At 40.8% G+C, this 18,015-nt stretch overlaps 1 protein-coding gene across 1 annotated transcript in view; it reads right to left on the bottom strand.

Moving 5' to 3' along the window:
- PLCXD3 (phosphatidylinositol specific phospholipase C X domain containing 3) overlaps nucleotides 1-18,015 on the bottom strand; it is an 85,373-nt gene that overhangs the window by 21,651 nt on the left and 45,707 nt on the right. Inside the window, exon 2 of the mRNA XM_015848691.2 lies at nucleotides 8,052-8,760. Coding sequence (XP_015704177.1) covers nucleotides 8,052-8,760 — 709 coding nt within the window. The remainder of the gene's footprint in view (nucleotides 1-8,051; nucleotides 8,761-18,015) is intronic.

An 18,015-nucleotide genomic window follows, 5' to 3' on the forward strand; every position in this document is an offset into this window, starting at 1 on the left:
CAAAGAAGAAAAGGACCAACCCATCAAGAAACTTTTCCCTTCACAAAGAGGTACAAAGAACAGGTAGACTGACCCTGACCCTCTACTAAGAAACACATTTTCATTCAGGGTCAGCACTTATTAGCACCTCTTGGCTTTAGCTTTTGCACAGTAATCTGAGTAATCTCAGAAAGAAAACCCAACTGAATCAACGAGCCCTTTGCAATTTTGCTACAGCGGTGAGACAGATTGAAGCACAATATCTTTCAGGAAAGTACATGTTAGTAAAGGCACACAGCAGATGGGGTTGGAGAATAAACATTTACTTTTCATACTGAAAAACACTTGCTGCTTTCTGTATACGCAGGGTCAGACTGTGCTCAGAGTGTGTGATGACAGCATCACATAAAGTATCTTTAAGAGCAGTCACAAAGCATACACTGTAACTGCAAATAGGCATTTTGGTGCCTAACGTAAGTCACAAGCAAGCCAAATGGAGGAAATTCTATGAAGAAAAGAGGAGCAGCCACTCTCAGAAAACCCAAAAGTCAAGCCATCAATAATATGGTTTGTCACAGAGTTGGTGACCAGTATGTCGTCTTCTTTTCTGGGCTAAATCTTACATGCTAGTAATATACACTTAGATTTCTACTAATGCATAATAAAGTTATTAAAAACCTCATGTTCCTCTATTTTGTGGCATTTTACTACTATCCCAATTTCACCATCAGTCAGCCACCAGATAAAATCACCCAGCACTTCCCAAGGGAACATTATACCAACATTCTCGTGCTCACAAAAGTTCCCAAATGAAATGCCTCTAAAACATCTGCCAGTAGAAACAAGCTGAGCATGCACAGCTCACTCATTTTATACCAGAGGATCACTGATTTGGCTTCTAGATGCTTCAGGTGACATGAAGGTCTGTGTGCCAACCCAGAGACTTCCTCTTCTGTGGAACAGTTGGAAGTGTAATTTGAGAACAGAAATACAAAGGATTTGTCTGGATTGCAGAGTTCAGTTGTAATGTCTCTGGTAATGAGAGACTGGAGAAAGAAAGAAAACATAAAAGTGAGAGAGAACTGTCTTCAAAGTTAAATGTATTGATGGCCAAGCATGCTGCTACTATAGACCTACATGAGAGACTGGGTCTGCTCTTGTCTCTTGCCTCCTTAAGATGGGCTCCTATGGGTTTGCTGAGTGGTAAACCCATGCCAGCTCAGCTGAAATTGCAGCTCTTCTGCAGCCCATAATGGCATCAGACATCAAGATTATAAGGAGTCAGAGCACTCCCATAATTAACAAAATACAATTGCCATTTCTACTGATATTTGTTTTCCACATATTCCATTTAAAAATGGCATCAGCCGGTATGGATACAAAGCAACAAAATCTCATTCTTCCAGAAACACAGAAACTCTCAAAAGTTAATCTGTATGAGGTATGGCTTGATGGAGGAGGGCAGCCCCTGTAGCTGATCACAAAATCCCACTTTTTGCAATTTCAGGGATTATTTTTCTTTTAATATCCGCCTTTATGCTAGCTAAATATGACCCTGCTTAGTTTATGTCTGCACCCAGAGATGGCTTTTCTCCAGACAGCTTCTTGTCCTACTTACAACCTCTGTTATTAATACTGTCTATGCTTTGCCTTCACTTCAAAGGTTTCCATGTGCAGGATTGCAGGATTTCAGGATTTATTTATTTATTTATTTTAATTTTTCTGCTTTGGTTGCTAAGGGGAGAGCTTTACCATGGTGGTCAAAGATTTAGTCATGTGTGAGCTGTACGGAGCATTATCCTTAGCAATTAATTTGGAAATCAAGGGACAATAGGCTGGGTATGTGTCTATTTTCCATTCCTCAAAAGCTTTAGAAGTACATCAAGATTTTTCTTTTCTCTAAATGAGATCTGCTGTTCTTTTGTACTATTCAGCCTCAGAGACAACGAAGAGAATATAATGCTTGTCTCTAGTGTCATTTACCCATCAGAAATAAAATTAGTAATTTCACTACAAATCAGAAAACAAACTACATTAATATGAGGAACAGCTCTACATGCATCAAAAGGTTGTTTCACAGCCATCTTTCAGATGTACTAAAGGCAGCTGCCTCACTGTGAAGTTAACTCAATAAGCAGAGGGAATGTAATTCATTTGGTACATACTGTTTGCTAATCAAAGAGTATTTTCTTGGCACATAAACTGTGCCTGACAGAACATTACACCAGAAAACATATTGTTAGTCCTCGAAGTTTTTCATCAAATCCAAGAACGTAATGTACGCACACATGTGAGAGTCTCCTTATTCAAGTAGCAGATAAAAGCTGTGGTATAAAGCTCTGTAAAGGTGATCCATTGATGTAAGAAGAGTTCACAAGTAAAAGCTTTTCCTTCTGCATTTGCCTTCTGTATTTTCTCAGAATAGAAAGATGGAAGACTTTTAAATTTCCATTTCTTTCAAATTGCTAATCCACTGAGTATCATCTCTGATGATACCAGCAATATCTATACAGAGTTTATCAGTAAATATCATTCCTGGTGACTTCAGGCTTGGGAGCACAAAACTGTATCTTTCACCTCAGTCATGGCATAGTGAGAAACAGTATCCAGAACAAAATCTTTGCTTGTTCTGAAAAAGCACCTACGGTAGTAGGAGCGAGTGGACTTGCACCACAACGAGCAGCCACACTAAAGAGCTGCCAACTCCACCAGCTCATTGGATATGGAGGAATATTTCGTACCACATGAAGGAGCGCAGATTGCTGCATACAGTCTGCTTGTGATTTTCCTAGTCTAATGGATTCTGCAACCAAGAGAAAACATATTTTCTCTCTCAAGCCATTGTTCTTGCAATCTTAAATAATCTCATGAGTAATTAACAATCTGATATGTCTTATGGGTTCCACAAGGATCCAAACTCTGCACTGTTCTCAAAACTAAGTAGATAAGTGACAGTGACCACTGTATAAAAGAGGCATATACAGGTTTTATTTGAAAATGCTGAAAAGGAACATTTCCTAAACAGAGTATTTCATTTATGGGAAAAAAAAAAATGCAGCTGCCAGCAAAATAACATGCGCAATATACATGCATGTGACAATAGAATCCGATGTGAGCATTCATTCAGAAAAGGGTTGAATGTTTCTGCAAATTATCATTAGATGGTAGCAAGCTCCATTCAGCTGGAACATATACTCCAGGTTCTTTAGTATGGATTACATACTTTTAAGTTACTGAAATATTAATGCAGTGGGATTTGAAGAGAATTCTGACAATTCCACTAATTGTATTCTACCCTTTAACTGCTCATCTATTTATTTTTAACAGGATCATCATCACATGAGGAGCAGTTTTGAGCATACTTGGGTTTTCACTTTCAGCACTTAGTTCAATATATGAGCTCAATTTCTGTATAAATTAACACATATTTCAAGACTGTGTCTTCCTGCAGCATACTTTTTTAATAACTAGTAGGATTTCAATTTCCATACTTGAAAGTCAAAATACTAGCTCTGGAGATGTTATAAAATTTCTTCTGTTTTGTAACTGTTAAAAGAGCTATGCAAAGTAAGGGGGGGAAGTATACATGGAGTAGACACTTAGGGTTCACGTGGTTATGTACTTCTTAGGGAAGATAGGCAGAAAGGTAAGGCAGTGGAGTTGTTCTTTATGTGAGAGGGCAACTGGAATGGATCAGGCTACGCCTAAGGATGAATGATGAATGAACAGAAAGCTTAAGGGGCAGGCTAATATGGGCGACACCATTATAGGTGTCTACTACAGGCAATCTGATCAGGATGAGGAAGATGATGAGATGTTCTCCAGACAGCTAAAGTAGTAGGTACTGGTTCTCATGTGGGACTTCAGCCACCCTGATATTTACTGGAAAAGCAACACCACAAAGCACACACAGTCCAAGAGGTTCCTGCATTGTGACACAGGTGGTAGAAAAGCCAATAAGGCAGCTGACCTTGTTCATATTAATGAGGATGGACTAGTTGGGGATGTGAAGGTTGGGGACAACTTTGGACAGACTGACCATGAGATTGTGAAGCTTGGGATCTTACATGGAAGAAAAATAAGCAACAAGTAGGACTGTTAGCCCTGGTCTTCAAGAGAGTCAATGTTGACCTCTTGAAGGACATACATGGAGGCATCCCATGGGTTACAGCTTTGCAAGGTAAGGAGACCTAAGAAATTTGGTTAATATTCAAGAACCACATCTGAGCTCAAGATCTGCACATCCCTGAGAAATCAAAGGTGACAAGAATTCTGCATAGATCACAGAATCACAAAATTACACAGCTGTAGGGGCTGCAAGGAACCTCCAGAGACCATCGAGTCCAATCCCCCTGCAAAACTGAAACTGCACAGGTAGGCAGCCTGGTAGCCTTTTATGATGTTATGACAGGGTGGGTATATAAGAGCACTTAATGTTGTCTACCTTGACATTAGCAAGGCTTTTGACACTGGCTCCCATAACACCCTTGCTGGTAAGCTTAGAAGTCGGGTGACAGTGGGGTGGACAGTGAGGTAGACAGAGAACTGAGGCTGACAGGCAGAACACAGAGGGTTGTAATCAGCAGCACAGAGCCTAGTTAGAAGACTGTAGCTAACTGTGCTCCCCAGAGGTTGATAATAGATCTAATCTTCTTTCCTATCTTCATCAGCGGTCTGGATGAAGAGATAGAGTGTACCTGAGCAAATCTGCTGATAACAGAAAGCTGGCAGGAGTGGCTGACACATCATAAGTCCATGCTGACATTCAGCAAGACCTGGAGAGGCTGAAGAGTCATGCAAAGAGGAACCTTGTGAGGTTCAACAAGGCTAAGTATAATGTCCTACACCTGGGAGGAATAACCACATGCATTAGTACAGGTTAGGGCCTGACCCATTGGAAAGGAGCTCTGCAGAGAAAAACCTGGGTGTCCTGGTAGACAATGGGTTGACCATGTGTGCACTTGTGATCAAGAAGGCCAGAGGTATAATGGGGAGCATTAGGAAGAGTGCATAGCCAGAAGGTTGAGGTGAGGTGATCCTCACCCTCTGTCTGCTCTGCTGAGGCCACATCAGGAGTGCAATGCACTGTGTCAATTTCAAAGATAGAGAACTTCAAAGAGAGCATCTGGCAAAGGGCCACAAAAGTGATTAAGGGCAGGAAGCATTTCTCATCTGAGGAAAGGCTGAGAGACCTGTTACTGTTCAGCCTGCAAAAGAGAAAACTGAGGGGGAATCTTATCAATGGTTATATGAAGTGTGCTCCTAGAGAAACGGGTCCCATTTTATTATGCTGGCCCAGGATATCAGAAGCAGACACTGGTGGTTTGGCAGTAGAAGATGAACCTTCCCATCATTATTTCATTACATTTTGTTGCTGCATGACAGATGGCAGCAGAGGGGCAGCCTGACAAAATGGTGTCTAACATGGAAGTGTGTATGCAGTAAAGGCAGTGAAATCCATCCGTGCAGAAAAAGTTGTACCCATTGATGCTTGTTGAATGTTTATGGAGAACAAACAGTGGATGTGAGCACCGTGAGATGCTGAGTGATGCATTTCAGCAGTGGTAAAGTGCGTCACTTCAGCTGGTGCACATTTTTAAGAGTGTGGCCTTCAGGCTCTTGTTCACAGTGGTGACAATACATATCTGATGGTGGTGACCATGCTGAAAAAACATGTTTTGTAGCCTGATAATGTGCTTTATTAAATAGTGTTACTGTGCTCTTTGTACCTTTTGTAGTTTCCATGGAAATAAATAGGAGGCATTACTTTGAGAACAACCTATGCCAGGATGTTTTTAATGGTACCAAGAGACAGAACAGGAAGTAATGGACACAAACAAAAAAGTTCCATATGAACATGAAGAACTTTACTGTGAGAGTGACAGAACACTGGAACAAGCTTTCCAGAGGGGTTGTGGAATCACAGGAAATATTCAAAACCTGCCTGTGTGCTTTCCTGTGTATTCCTACTCTATGGAATGTGCTTCAGCAGGTTCCTTCCTACCCCTACAATTCAGTGAACATCTCAGTCCAAATTTGGAAAAACAACAGCCTGATATATCCTGCCCAACCAATTACCAACATTTCAAGTAATTTGTTTGTGATCTCAGAATCTCCTGTAGACAAAGCATTTTTTAAAACTTGCTGTTTTATTAATGCAGCAAGTTTTAAGAGTAACCTGGTAGTTTCTCAGCTGCGCTACTTCATGTTCTAAACAACACACAGAAGGATGTTTACCAGAGAAAACAAATGCCTGAACACCAGGGTGAGGGCTTAAAAGTAAAAGCCATCAACAAAGTAGGATTTCAGTACTGAGAAGTGCACTTCAGACTCGCCAGTAAGAGTGGTACCCTGCCCAAAGGGAACTATAAAAATACACACTGTGGATAAACAAATGACTGCAAGTACAATTGTACAAACATTAGTGAATATTAGAATATTAAACATTAGTGAATATTAGAATATTAAACATTTTATAAAAGCTTCTGTGTCACTCTTTTGTTGTGTCAGGTAACATTTGTCCCAATTTTTCCTACTGAACAGTCACTTGGGATAGCTGTCACGAAAAACGTTTCAATTCTTCTCAAAAGTGAGACATGATTTCTTCAGAGGGAATAGTATCACAAACATTGTGCTATTCATCACAGAGGAGAGGCAATGTTCCCAACGGACCTTCCTAGCACAGGAGCAACCATAGAGAGACCAGAACATTAACAGGTCGTTCTTCATTGTTCCCCATTATAAATTATTCTACTCTGCAACTTCGGTGTTTTTGTTTTTGTTTAAAAAAATAACACAGAAATCTTATGCCTTGGTATTTAATTTCAGGTTTACTAGGGAGTTGTCAAGAACACATTCACACATACTTGCCTTTAAGCTGAAAACTGGCTGTGATTTATCAAAGTCAGAAAGGTATAAATAATGCATGTCTTGCACAGACAACATTTTTTTGTAATGTAAGAACTAATGGCCTGTCAACACAGAGTTCCAAATACACAACCTCTACAATGGTTTACAGAATTTCTTCCCTCAAATTTTTTAATATGATAAATGAAGGGCTGTTAGGAGGCAAAATCACTCCAACTGAGTCCTAGCAACTATGATATTGTGTGTGACAGTATGCAGGGAGACATCATATATCTTTAAGATCAGTAAAAGTAGTCAAGGATGCAAAATTCTGCATTATCAGAACTTTGCTGATGAGCCCAAATGAATATATATATATATATATTATTACTTAGTACTTGAAGCCCAGTATATAAATCAAAACTTAAATGATCTCAGTGCAGTCTCAGTTTGAACACGGTGGGCTCTGCAATATAAAAATGATGTTAAGATACTTGAATGAGCCTAAAGGAGGCAAAAGAGCTGATAATGCAGCCAGAAGGCATGTCCTATGAGGAGAAGGCACAGATAACTGGGTTGTCCAGTCTGGAGAAGAGGAGGCCAAGAGGTGACCTCACTGCTCTCTGCAGCTCCCTGAGGAGGAGAAGCAAAAGGAGGAGGTACCACTCTCCATCCCTGGGAATCAATGGTAGGACAGGAATGGCACAGAGGTGCCATTGTGATGGTGGTCAAACACTGGTACAGGCTTCCTGGAGAGGTGGCTGATGCCCCATGGCCTGTCAAGTGTTTAAGAAGCATTTGGACAATGTATTCAATAACATGCTTAACTTTGGCTTAGCCCCGAATTGGTCAGGCAGTCACACTCAATGGTCTTTGTAGGTCCCTCACAACTGAACTATTCTATGCAAACAAATGCGTGAGGAAATATAAGGTAAGAAAGCACACTTGAAAAGATATGAAAAAGCCTGCATTCAGGGGGAAAAAAAAAGCCAATCCAATCACATATGATTTCATGAGGCTTTTATGCGAGAGTTTCTTTCAAGGTACGATAGTTCCTCCTTAAATCTGTTGCACTCTAAATATTTTAGGATTATGCTAAGTTCTGAATCTTAGCCACAGTAGCATAGCAGAAACACATCTGCTGGAGTTTCTGTAAAAAGGGATTAGAAAAGCAGCATTTGACACACAGTCAGTACAGTCTGCTCCAATTACCTAAAAAAACTTACCTCTCTGTTATTGTTTCTCTGAGACCACTTGCAACACCTTTCACCACTGTACTAGCCTTTGGTGTCAGCACTACTTGAGATATAAAAAAGGAGCCCTTCTTTCTTCTTTCAGTGATTGATGCCTGGAGGAACTGAATCAGTTTTTCTGGATCTGTTGTGTTTGCCCATGGAGCTGGCATCATCTGGCCGGGCCAAAGAAATGGTACCTCAAGAGCCACTGGGCTGTGATAAAAAACCAGCACTTGGTGTTCCTTTTCCCACAGGTACTGGAGGCTTACTTCATGAGCAAATATTGCAGGACACATTTTGTTTCCATACGTGTCCTTGAGCATCTGGACAAGCTTTTCATGATGGTATTTCTGCATTCCATAGAAATGATTGAAGTCCAAGAAAACCACTTCTTTTGGGTGGTCAGCAAGGAATGCATTGATCTCTTCCAGGCCTTCCTTGACTTTGGCACTGAATAAGCCATGAGCAAAGTAGAGTTCGTTGTCTGGGTCTCTGGGCTTGGTAGAAATCCTAAGGTCAAAATACCGTATGCCTGCACCCAACTGGCTGGTGAAGTTCATGGTCTGTGTAGCCAACCACTTCCTCATCAGCTTTTTAGCCACTGTCCCAAAAACAGACACAAAGTTCTGGACCGTTTCTGGCTGTTCAGGCCCAACTGGAGAGGCTTCATCAATGTAGAAGCTAAAGGAGTCATGGGAGCCTGAAAACACAACAAAGAAGAACAATCATTATTGGCTGTATGCAATAGAAGGTATTAATGGTTTTCTTTCTGATGTCTGTCAACATTTTTCCACCAGCTCTCCACAGGAACTTGAATGAAAAGAAGTAAACTGTTTTACAGCTTGTCGGGGAGCTCTTTCACTCTTTCAGCTCTTATTGACCCTTTTTTGTACTACTTAAGTCAGAGGCTCTGAATGTCAAAACAAACCTGGTAAAACTTCAGCAAAGTCAGACACAAAACATATCCCCAGAGCCAGTGCAAAGATGAGAATTCAGCCCTGTACTCTGAACAGTGCATTGTCTGCTTTGCACAACAAGCTGCACATCTTTGCATGAGTATACAAATGTCAAAGACATGTAAACTTTCTGACCTTTTCTTCAAGTTTCACATCATCAGAAAGGTTACTAAGTGCTGTTTTCCCCTTTAAACATGCCTCTAAATTATTTTTCCATGCTACATAAATAAAATAGAGCTATGGTAGCATTATGTTAAAACACAGAAACCCCACTGTGTGCTCTTGACAAGAACAGGGCTACTACTAAACACACCTACATAAAGAAGCTACCATTTTCTACAAAACAACATGGTTGAACACAATTGTCTAAGAAAAACTGCTTTGCAAAATTCTGGTTGTGTCAAGGTACATCCATAAAAATACCCACTAAGCCTTTAGATCTTTATATGAAAGCATCTGATGATACTAAGGACATCTGCAAACACATGATAATTCTCCTAGCAAGAATTTTGTCTTGCTTTAAGGAAAGAAATGCTCACCCTAGGAGATGATTATCATACTTGTCTACCATTAACTTTTTGCAGTTTGCACAGTCTGTCTGACTGCAGGCAGAGCCTCTGTTCCGCTGGTCAGGGATGCTTGTCACATTCACCACAGCAAGGAGTTCTGATCCTCAGGCTGTGCCACACCACCAACAGAACTCCTTCAGGTCAGCAAGACTTGCAGCTCCAAAATAGATCATAGCATTAAGCCCCCAGAGATCCAACTTAAAGCATCAAAATGAGTTCAAAGCACAAGTCATGCCTTCTGCTATTTATGCTTTTGTAGGTGCTTTTCAAAATTATCTTCCAGGGCACACCAGCTGTAGCAAATAAGTTTCACATTAATTAAATCCTGCTACTCAGTCATTTCTGATGGTGATGCTATTTTAACTAAGCTGCAACAAACCCTATATACTGAAGTGACAGCTGTAAAATTTTCTTTAACAATAAGTGGAGTCATGCAAATCATCTTAAACTCTGGCTCGAATTTGGCTTTGTTTAATCTTAGAAAAGTCTTAAAATATTACACACTCCTGCTTTTCACAGTTGTCTCCTCAAACAGCATTTCACTTTCAGTATTAGACAAATTCTCCATTTTGATGAAGCTTGCTACTGCTGAGTGCTGAAGCAATACTGTAGTCTTTGCAGAGCCTGATTAGATCATAGAGTATCTTGTTACACACTGATATCCCAGGGGACCAGATCTGCATACAGAATTTTAATGGTAAAACAAATGATTAGAGCAGTAACTTGTGTTTCAACAGCATCACAGGGAAAAATCAATGTGATACATTAAATGTTCTGCTCAATGTAACCTGCACTAATCTAAAAATCAAAGTAAATCCAGTCTTGTTAAAAACAAGGAATAGTTACTGATATTATTAAAGATGGATCTTGCAAACCCTCATTTTGTCCACTGAAGTTCCTTTGATTTCAGTAGGATTTTATTTCTGAAGTGTATATGGACAAACAAGATTAACTGATTGCAGCAGTGGGCCAACAATCATAGTAAGATTAATTTAACTATTTGCCTTTTATTGTCAGATCTATAGCTCCTGGGAGTTGCAAAAGAGGTAGCTAAGCTTGATCGCCACAGCCAATACACAACACGGTGCCAAGCCCTACTTTAAAACAATGAAGTCACAAGAGGCCATGAAATTCTTGCTGTTGAAAACTACAGCAAAGAACTTGTTAGCAAGTAGCCTTTAGCCTTCATGCAGAACAGAGAAGGAAAGGAAGGAACATCATGGTTAGAAGCTACTGACCAGTGCAAGCAGGATAGTACAGAATTTTGTTTATCTTAATTAAGCTCTTAAGGAACATATTTGAATCTAAAAATTGGATTCCTGTGTAAAAGGTATAAAGAGGAGGGCACTAAAAAATCCACACTTTGTAACCAGAACAGGAAGGACCCATTCCGTTCTACAAAGAGAAAAGTTTGACTTATTTTGGTTGACAGTGAAAGGATCTGATGTGAGCTACTCCAAAGTATATAAAGGCTCTTCCTGACTAAAATCATAAAAATAAAAATAAAAGTTTTTGGCTTTCCACATGTGTAAGTAGTTTGAGCAGGTCATCTAATGTTTATCCTCATCACACACAGTCTATATTCCACATCATAAGCTTGCACATTTAACTCTGTGAAATTCAAAATCCTCGTACTTGGCACAGAAAATTAAGAGTACATTTTTTTTCTACTGTCATATCCCAAATCGCCATGTTCCTGGTAAAGAGAAGATGTTGTTCGATCAAGTAAGACAAGATCTTGTATATTTTCAGTAAAGATGTTTCCCTCTAATCTCGCTTTGGTGCACAGAGACATTCTCATACTTCTTTGCCACTGAGAAGTGGACTTGTGGGTCCATGGTATCACTAGATTTCATGTCCCATAAAGAAAGAATGCAAGACTGCCCTCGTTTTGGTTGCAACAGAGTTATTATTTTCTTCATATAAGTGGTATGATGCTGTCCTTTAGACTTAGAATAAGAATACAGATTACCCAATGCTGTGTTACCAGTTGCTGAGCAGTGTTTACACAGAGCCACAGACATTGCAGCCTCTCACACTGCCCAGCCAGCAAGAGGCTGGGGATGCACAAGATGCTGGGAGGGAACAGAATCAGAACAGCTGGCACAAACTGCCCAATACTGCGTCCCATACTATATGGAATCATCCTGAACAGCAAAGCTGTAAGGAGGAAGGAAGGACTTTCAGAGTGATTACGTTTATCTCAACAAGAAATGGTGATGCATGCTGAGCCCTGCTGTCCTGGCAGTGGCTGAACAACTCACTACCCTTTGCTTGTGCACTTGGCTTCTGTTCAGTCTGGTGAACTGTCCTTTTCTCAGCCCAGGGGTTCTTTCACTTTTACCTTTCTGATTCTATCCTTCAGCCCATCTAGGGACAATGAGTGAGTGGCCATGTGGTGCTGAGCTGCCCACCAGAGTTACAACACAACAAGGGTACATTCAGAAATAGCAATGCAATGACACTTTAAGTCTTCAGAAGGCAGCAGTGTTCACACATCAGATTTTTTTTACAACAGCAGGGAAACAGACCTGCAAACCCCAGAATATGCTCACACTTGATGAATGGGAGCTGCATCTACATTGCACAAGTGGCAGTCCCTACTACACAGGCTCCATAACTTGAAATGTGAAGAAAACAAGGTCACAGGAAATCATTTAACCCAAATCACATGAGGAAGAAGAGTAAACTGATACTCTCTTCTTCACTCTCTTCTCACCAGTTTACTGATTGCCTAGCACTTTCCAGAAGTATTAGGTAGCATTTTCTCCATTTTCTCACTGTTTCAGCAACACAACAGACAATGATTCATGCAGTCAAGGATGAAGGCTCACAGATTAAGATCACAGGGGTAACAAACAAGGCATTAGTATGGTTTGAATAAGTCACGGATTGTCGAGTTATGAAGAGTAAGTGGATAAAGCCTTCTTTCACCATATGGAATAAGAATCATGGACTATTTTCATGAGAAGCTTTGACTACCCTGTTTTCATGGAAAACTCCAACTATTTTGATACTTGCTGGAATAGTAAAACATCAGGGCACAGAGAATCTGGAGAGGTTCAATGAATTTTTTTCTTTTCTGCAGGCACTCCTAGTAGACTGCTGGGCTTGGAATGAATAAAGGAGAAACAGTTAGGGACATGAAGGATGACAGCTGTAAACTGACTATAAGGTGATGAGAAAAATAAAATTAAATTAAAGGAAAGCAAGAAAGGTGAACTGCAGAACAAAGACTCTGTTTCAAAGTAGTAGCTTTTGCTCATTCAACTATTTTAAGTGCCAAGGGACTGAGGAGAAATGGTTGTACTTGAAAGACAACCTCCTACAGCATATGAACAATTCACACTAGTGTGCAAAAAATCAAGGATATAATGCAGGGGGTGAGTTTGGCTGAACTCCTGAGTGAGATCAAACACAAAATGCCATATAGAAAGCGTAAGCAGGGACAGCTCTCTGTGAGGAATAGAGGAGGGAGACAAGGAGAGTTAGGAAGTGCAAAGCTTGGCTGAAGTTAAAATTTGGAAAGGATCCAAAAGGCAACATAGATCCCCTGCAGAAAGACCAGAAGCAAGAGAAAGGAAAAAGAAAAATGCTGCTCAACTACTGAATGGGGCAGAAGATCTCATTATGCTGGACAAGGAAACTGCTGAAGTAACTGAACAGCGGTTAGACCAGATGACTGCTTGAGCTCCTTTCCAACCTAAATTATTCTGCATCTCTTCATCCCCCTGCTCCCCCAAGAGACAACAGCTACACTTCTTGTCTCTCAACCTCTGAAGTAAGTATCATGAGACACTGAAAATGCTTGGATAATCTGTGATGCAAAAAATAAAACTGCCCAGTTTCCAACACTGTGACACTAAAATTCTACGAACTTAGATGTAAGCTAAACACTATTCAGACATTTATGGGTAAAATGTGCAGCATCATCTAGAGTACAAGAATGGTCTGTTTTCTTTAGTGAATTCCCTTAATAGGACAATTGGGAATATACAACCCACTATTGCTCAGCTATGGACATATTTATGGCTTTCCCAGAGGGCTAACTCCCTCCTCATTTAAAAAATAATTGGGCTCAGTGCTGAAGAGTCCCCCAGGGAGAATGTGATTCAGTTCAGAACTGCTTCTTCAGCCACACTAGAGATTTACAGACAGGTTTAGTAAAGCCACCATTTTTGGTGGCTGAGCTTTAATATACCATTCATAAAGAGGCAAGGTGCTGCTATATTTCACTCTGCCTTCCTCTTGCCTCACTGGGGGCTCTGGAAAACTCTCTTAACAAGAGCCTGGTAAACAGCACCTAAAAGAGAGGTACTGATTCAAACAGCACTGCCCAACTTGTTCCTGACAGCAGCAGACCAGCGAGTCACAGCAAAACCACAATTTGCACAGTTTGGGGCACAATTCATAAATCTCCCATGGATTTCAAGCTCCTTCTGTTTCTGGGGTGGGAGTTACCCAATGACTGCTGGAAGTGGAACCCTTTACAATTGTTTTGAGTGTCATTAAAAGCTTTGCCTGGTGCTATTTTTCTACATTTAGAAGATGAGATCCAGAGACTCCAGATCACAACACGTTCATCAGAAACTGCAGGGGGCAGCAATCCCTGACAGCTGGTACCAAGGCAGATGACGTTCCTGTTTCACTCGGACTGTTCTCACCATCCCACCTGTCCTTAAAAACATTCATGCAAGAAAAAAAAGCCCTGTGAATCTGAGCCGTACTAATATATGAACTCTAGACTTGCTGCACTACAATACTGTGTTCCACCTTCTTTCTAAGGTGGCTGAGCATTCACTATTCTCTCAGTTGAAACCACAACACATCTCAGGATGTTGTAATGCAATTCAGACTTCATAATCCAGCCACCTTTAGCATGAAATTGCTTGGGTGAAACCAGCTTGGTTTGGTAAGAAAGATTACCCAAGCAAAACCAGAACAACTGAGAAAAATAAATAAATAAAAAAAATTTTAAAAAATTATAGATTACACAGTGATTTCCGCAAGTAATTGTGTGGTTTTCTCCCAGTGTTCAACAGTCATGATCCCCTGACAACAACTGCAGGTCACACGGCTTAAAGTACTTCATTGTAATGCAAAAAATCCAGACAACAGAATACATGGCCTACTCTCATGTATGTAAGCCTAGTGGCTACACTCTGATCACATTAGGTTATCATGCATCAGACAACATTCAGCTACCTGTGGCCTTCCAGACAAGTCTCATAAACCCAGTCAAAACACTTGGAGAAACAGATGAGTTTTCCAAGACTATTCTGCTGATCCCAGAAAACCAGGTAAAGATGCACAGACAGCCCTGTGCAAATCAGTTTGGATTTGAAGAAGAGCTGAGAAGTCTAAAATTGGTCTTCTGCAGTGGGGCCATGGGGCTTTCCCATGCAAACCCCAACAGTTTTGTTTTGTTTTGTTTTGTACCGGTATCAAGAAGCCTGAAGAGATGGAACTGGTAACCTCTAGCTATCATTCACCCAAAGCCCACAGCCATAGCCAGTCAAATGGCCATGGTTAGCTGAAGGCAAATGTACCTAGCAAGGCTCACCCAAGATCTTGTTCTGGCACCTCAGTGTCCAACAGTCCTCTGGAATTTCTGCAGCTCCCTGTCTGTAAGCAGCTCCAGTACTATACGTAAGTATACCAAGGCTTTCAGAAAAGGTTTCCTGCAGCACCAGCAGGCTTACACCCAGCTTTGGCTGCCTAAAGGTTCAGGAAAACCTCTCAAGAGAAAGCCTTTTCACCCTGCCCAAGAGCACTGGCAAGCCAAAAATTAATGTATTCTAGGACCTCAGTCTCAGCATAGAAACTGGTATTGAGTCAGACTTTTCTTTTAAAGAGAATGGTGTTTAAATAACTAACAATACCTGGATTTTATTCAAATGAATTACCTGCTCAGATAATAAGAAAAAGTTATTTTAAAAGTCTGCATTTTTCAAGTGGTGAGCTAGCACATGCAAAAATCAACCTGAGTCACCTAATTCAAATGCTGAAAACAGAAGAGCTATTTTTACTTTCTGTGTATAATGCCCTCTAGTTACTATTGGAAAAAGACAAATTGAAGTGAAAACATTTTAAAAATAAACCAATTAAACTTGAAATACCGATGAGGTAACACGAACATAAATAAATTCACTGTTGACAATTAAATTTCTTTCCAAGTCATATGGCACTAACAACCTTATATGCAAACATTTAATTCTTTGCAAGTCATCGGTTTTAACCTGTGAAATAAGAATTTTAATTATTTCAATGTGTAACTATAGGGATGAATTAACCTTGATTTTTAGTGGGAGATTACAAATAAAGTACAAGCCCAGGGACCAGTTCTAAGCACACTCCACTGTGGGAATGCCTTTAATTATGTGCCCAAGTGTCTGCAGGAAAGCGCTCAATTCTCTTTTAACTTCATTCAGAATAACAGAATTCCAAATTGCATTGGAGTTTCATGCAACACCAGCTAAACTGAAGTCTTTGAATATTGGGGAGCAAGAACAGGCATGCAATGACAACGGAGAAAATGTATTCTGGTAAGCAAAAAAGGTGACAGGAGGGACAGAGAATGAAGCTGTTAAAGTAAAACTTGTTACACTACTATTAAGTCTGCAAGAATTTGGATACTGTTGCAAATACAGCACAATAACAATTTCCCCATCAGAAATCCATTCCACAGTCTGCCCACATCCTCTGCACCAGCTCTATCAGCATCAACAAACTCCTCTCTTCCCCCTCTTGTAACCAAGATCTTCTTATTTGAAGACTTCCCCTTCTTCTTTGAAGACTTCCCCTTCTTCTTTGAAGACTTACTATGTGAGAAAAGTAAAGGAAGTGTTTGCTTCCACCCAGCCTCAGTTCCTTCTGGAACTGGAAGCCTTTCATTTACCCACCGTCCCCATGCAGGAGATAAAGGTTGCACTTTTCATCCTCCATCAGGGAAGGATCAACCACAATAACTCCACATAACGGTAACTCTGGCCTCACTCAAGCATCTGCGGACATAACATCATAAGTCTGTGCCACACTGCTTCATCTGGACTGTTACTGCAGGCAAGTTACATGTCAACAATCTGAGAAACCAGACAGGTGCTCAGTAATTAGTGCAACTGATATTTTGACATGGTTTGTTGGTAAGTCTGAACAAATTTATTTTGTGTCTGAAAACACTTCAGAAGTCATGGTTTGTTGATCCAGACATTGTTTCTAACACTGCTTCAGCCATGGGCAGATTTCTCTCTACATTACTCAGCTGGAGCGCTGCACTCCAGACGGTCTTGGTTTCAGCTGGGACAGAGTTGTTTTTATCATAGAGACTGCAATGATGCTATGTTTTGGTTTTAGGAGAAAAACAATGTTGATAACACACTGATGTTTTTAGCTGTTGCTGAGTGGTGCAGTAAAAAGCCAACATCATTTCAGTTTTCTCAGCTTCTCCTGTTTTGCCAGCAAGGGAGCTGGGAGGAGAACAAGATGCTGTGAGGGTAAAGAATCAGGACAGCTGAACTGGCCAAAGGGATACACTGTACCTATACCACTGTATAGGATATATAGTATATAAATATGTATGTATGTGTGTTTATATGTGTCCATGTGTATATATATATGCATACACACATACATATATCTGTATTTGGGATGGGGTAATCCCAGATATATATACAAACTCGGAGAACACCTTGAGAGCAGCCCCGCTGAGAAGAACTTTGTGGCCTCAGTTGACAAAAAAACTTAAGATGAGGCAGTAGTGTGCACTTTCAACCTGGAATGCCAATGGTATTATGGGTTCCATCAGAAGAGGGGTGGCCAGCAGGGTGAGGGAAGTGATTGTCTCCCTCTATTCTGCCCTTGTGAGGCTTCGTCTGAAGAACTGCACCTAGGCCTGGGTCCTCCAACACAGAAACATGTTCATAAAGGGCAGGTCATTCTTGACCAACCTCATTTCCTTCTATGACTGGGTTACCAGACTGGTAGATGAGGGAAAAGCTGTTGATGTAGTCTACCTAGACATCAACAAAACCTTTGACATGGTCTCTAACAGTATTCTCCTGAGGGAACTGGCTGCCTGTGGCCTGGACAGGTATACCCTCCTTTGGGTAAGGAACTGGCTAGAGGGCTGTGCCCAGCAGGTAGTGGTTAATGGAGTTAAGTCATCTGACGACCTGTTACAAGTGGTGTCCCCCAGGGGTCGGTTCTAGGGCCCATCTTGTTTAATATCTTCACTGATGACCTGGATGAGGGAACTGAGTGTACCCTCACTAAGTTTGCAGATGACACCAAGTTGGGAGGTGATGTTGATCAGCCTGAGGGTAGGGAGGCCCTCCAGAGGGATCTGGATAGAATGGATTGCTGGGCTGAGGTTCAGCAAGGCCAAGTGCCTGGGTCCTGCACTTTGGCCACAATAACCCCATGCAGTGCTAT

Source organism: Coturnix japonica, chromosome Z (genome assembly GCF_001577835.2).
Source record: "Coturnix japonica isolate 7356 chromosome Z, Coturnix japonica 2.1, whole genome shotgun sequence".
NCBI classification, from domain to species: domain Eukaryota; kingdom Metazoa; phylum Chordata; class Aves; order Galliformes; family Phasianidae; genus Coturnix; species Coturnix japonica.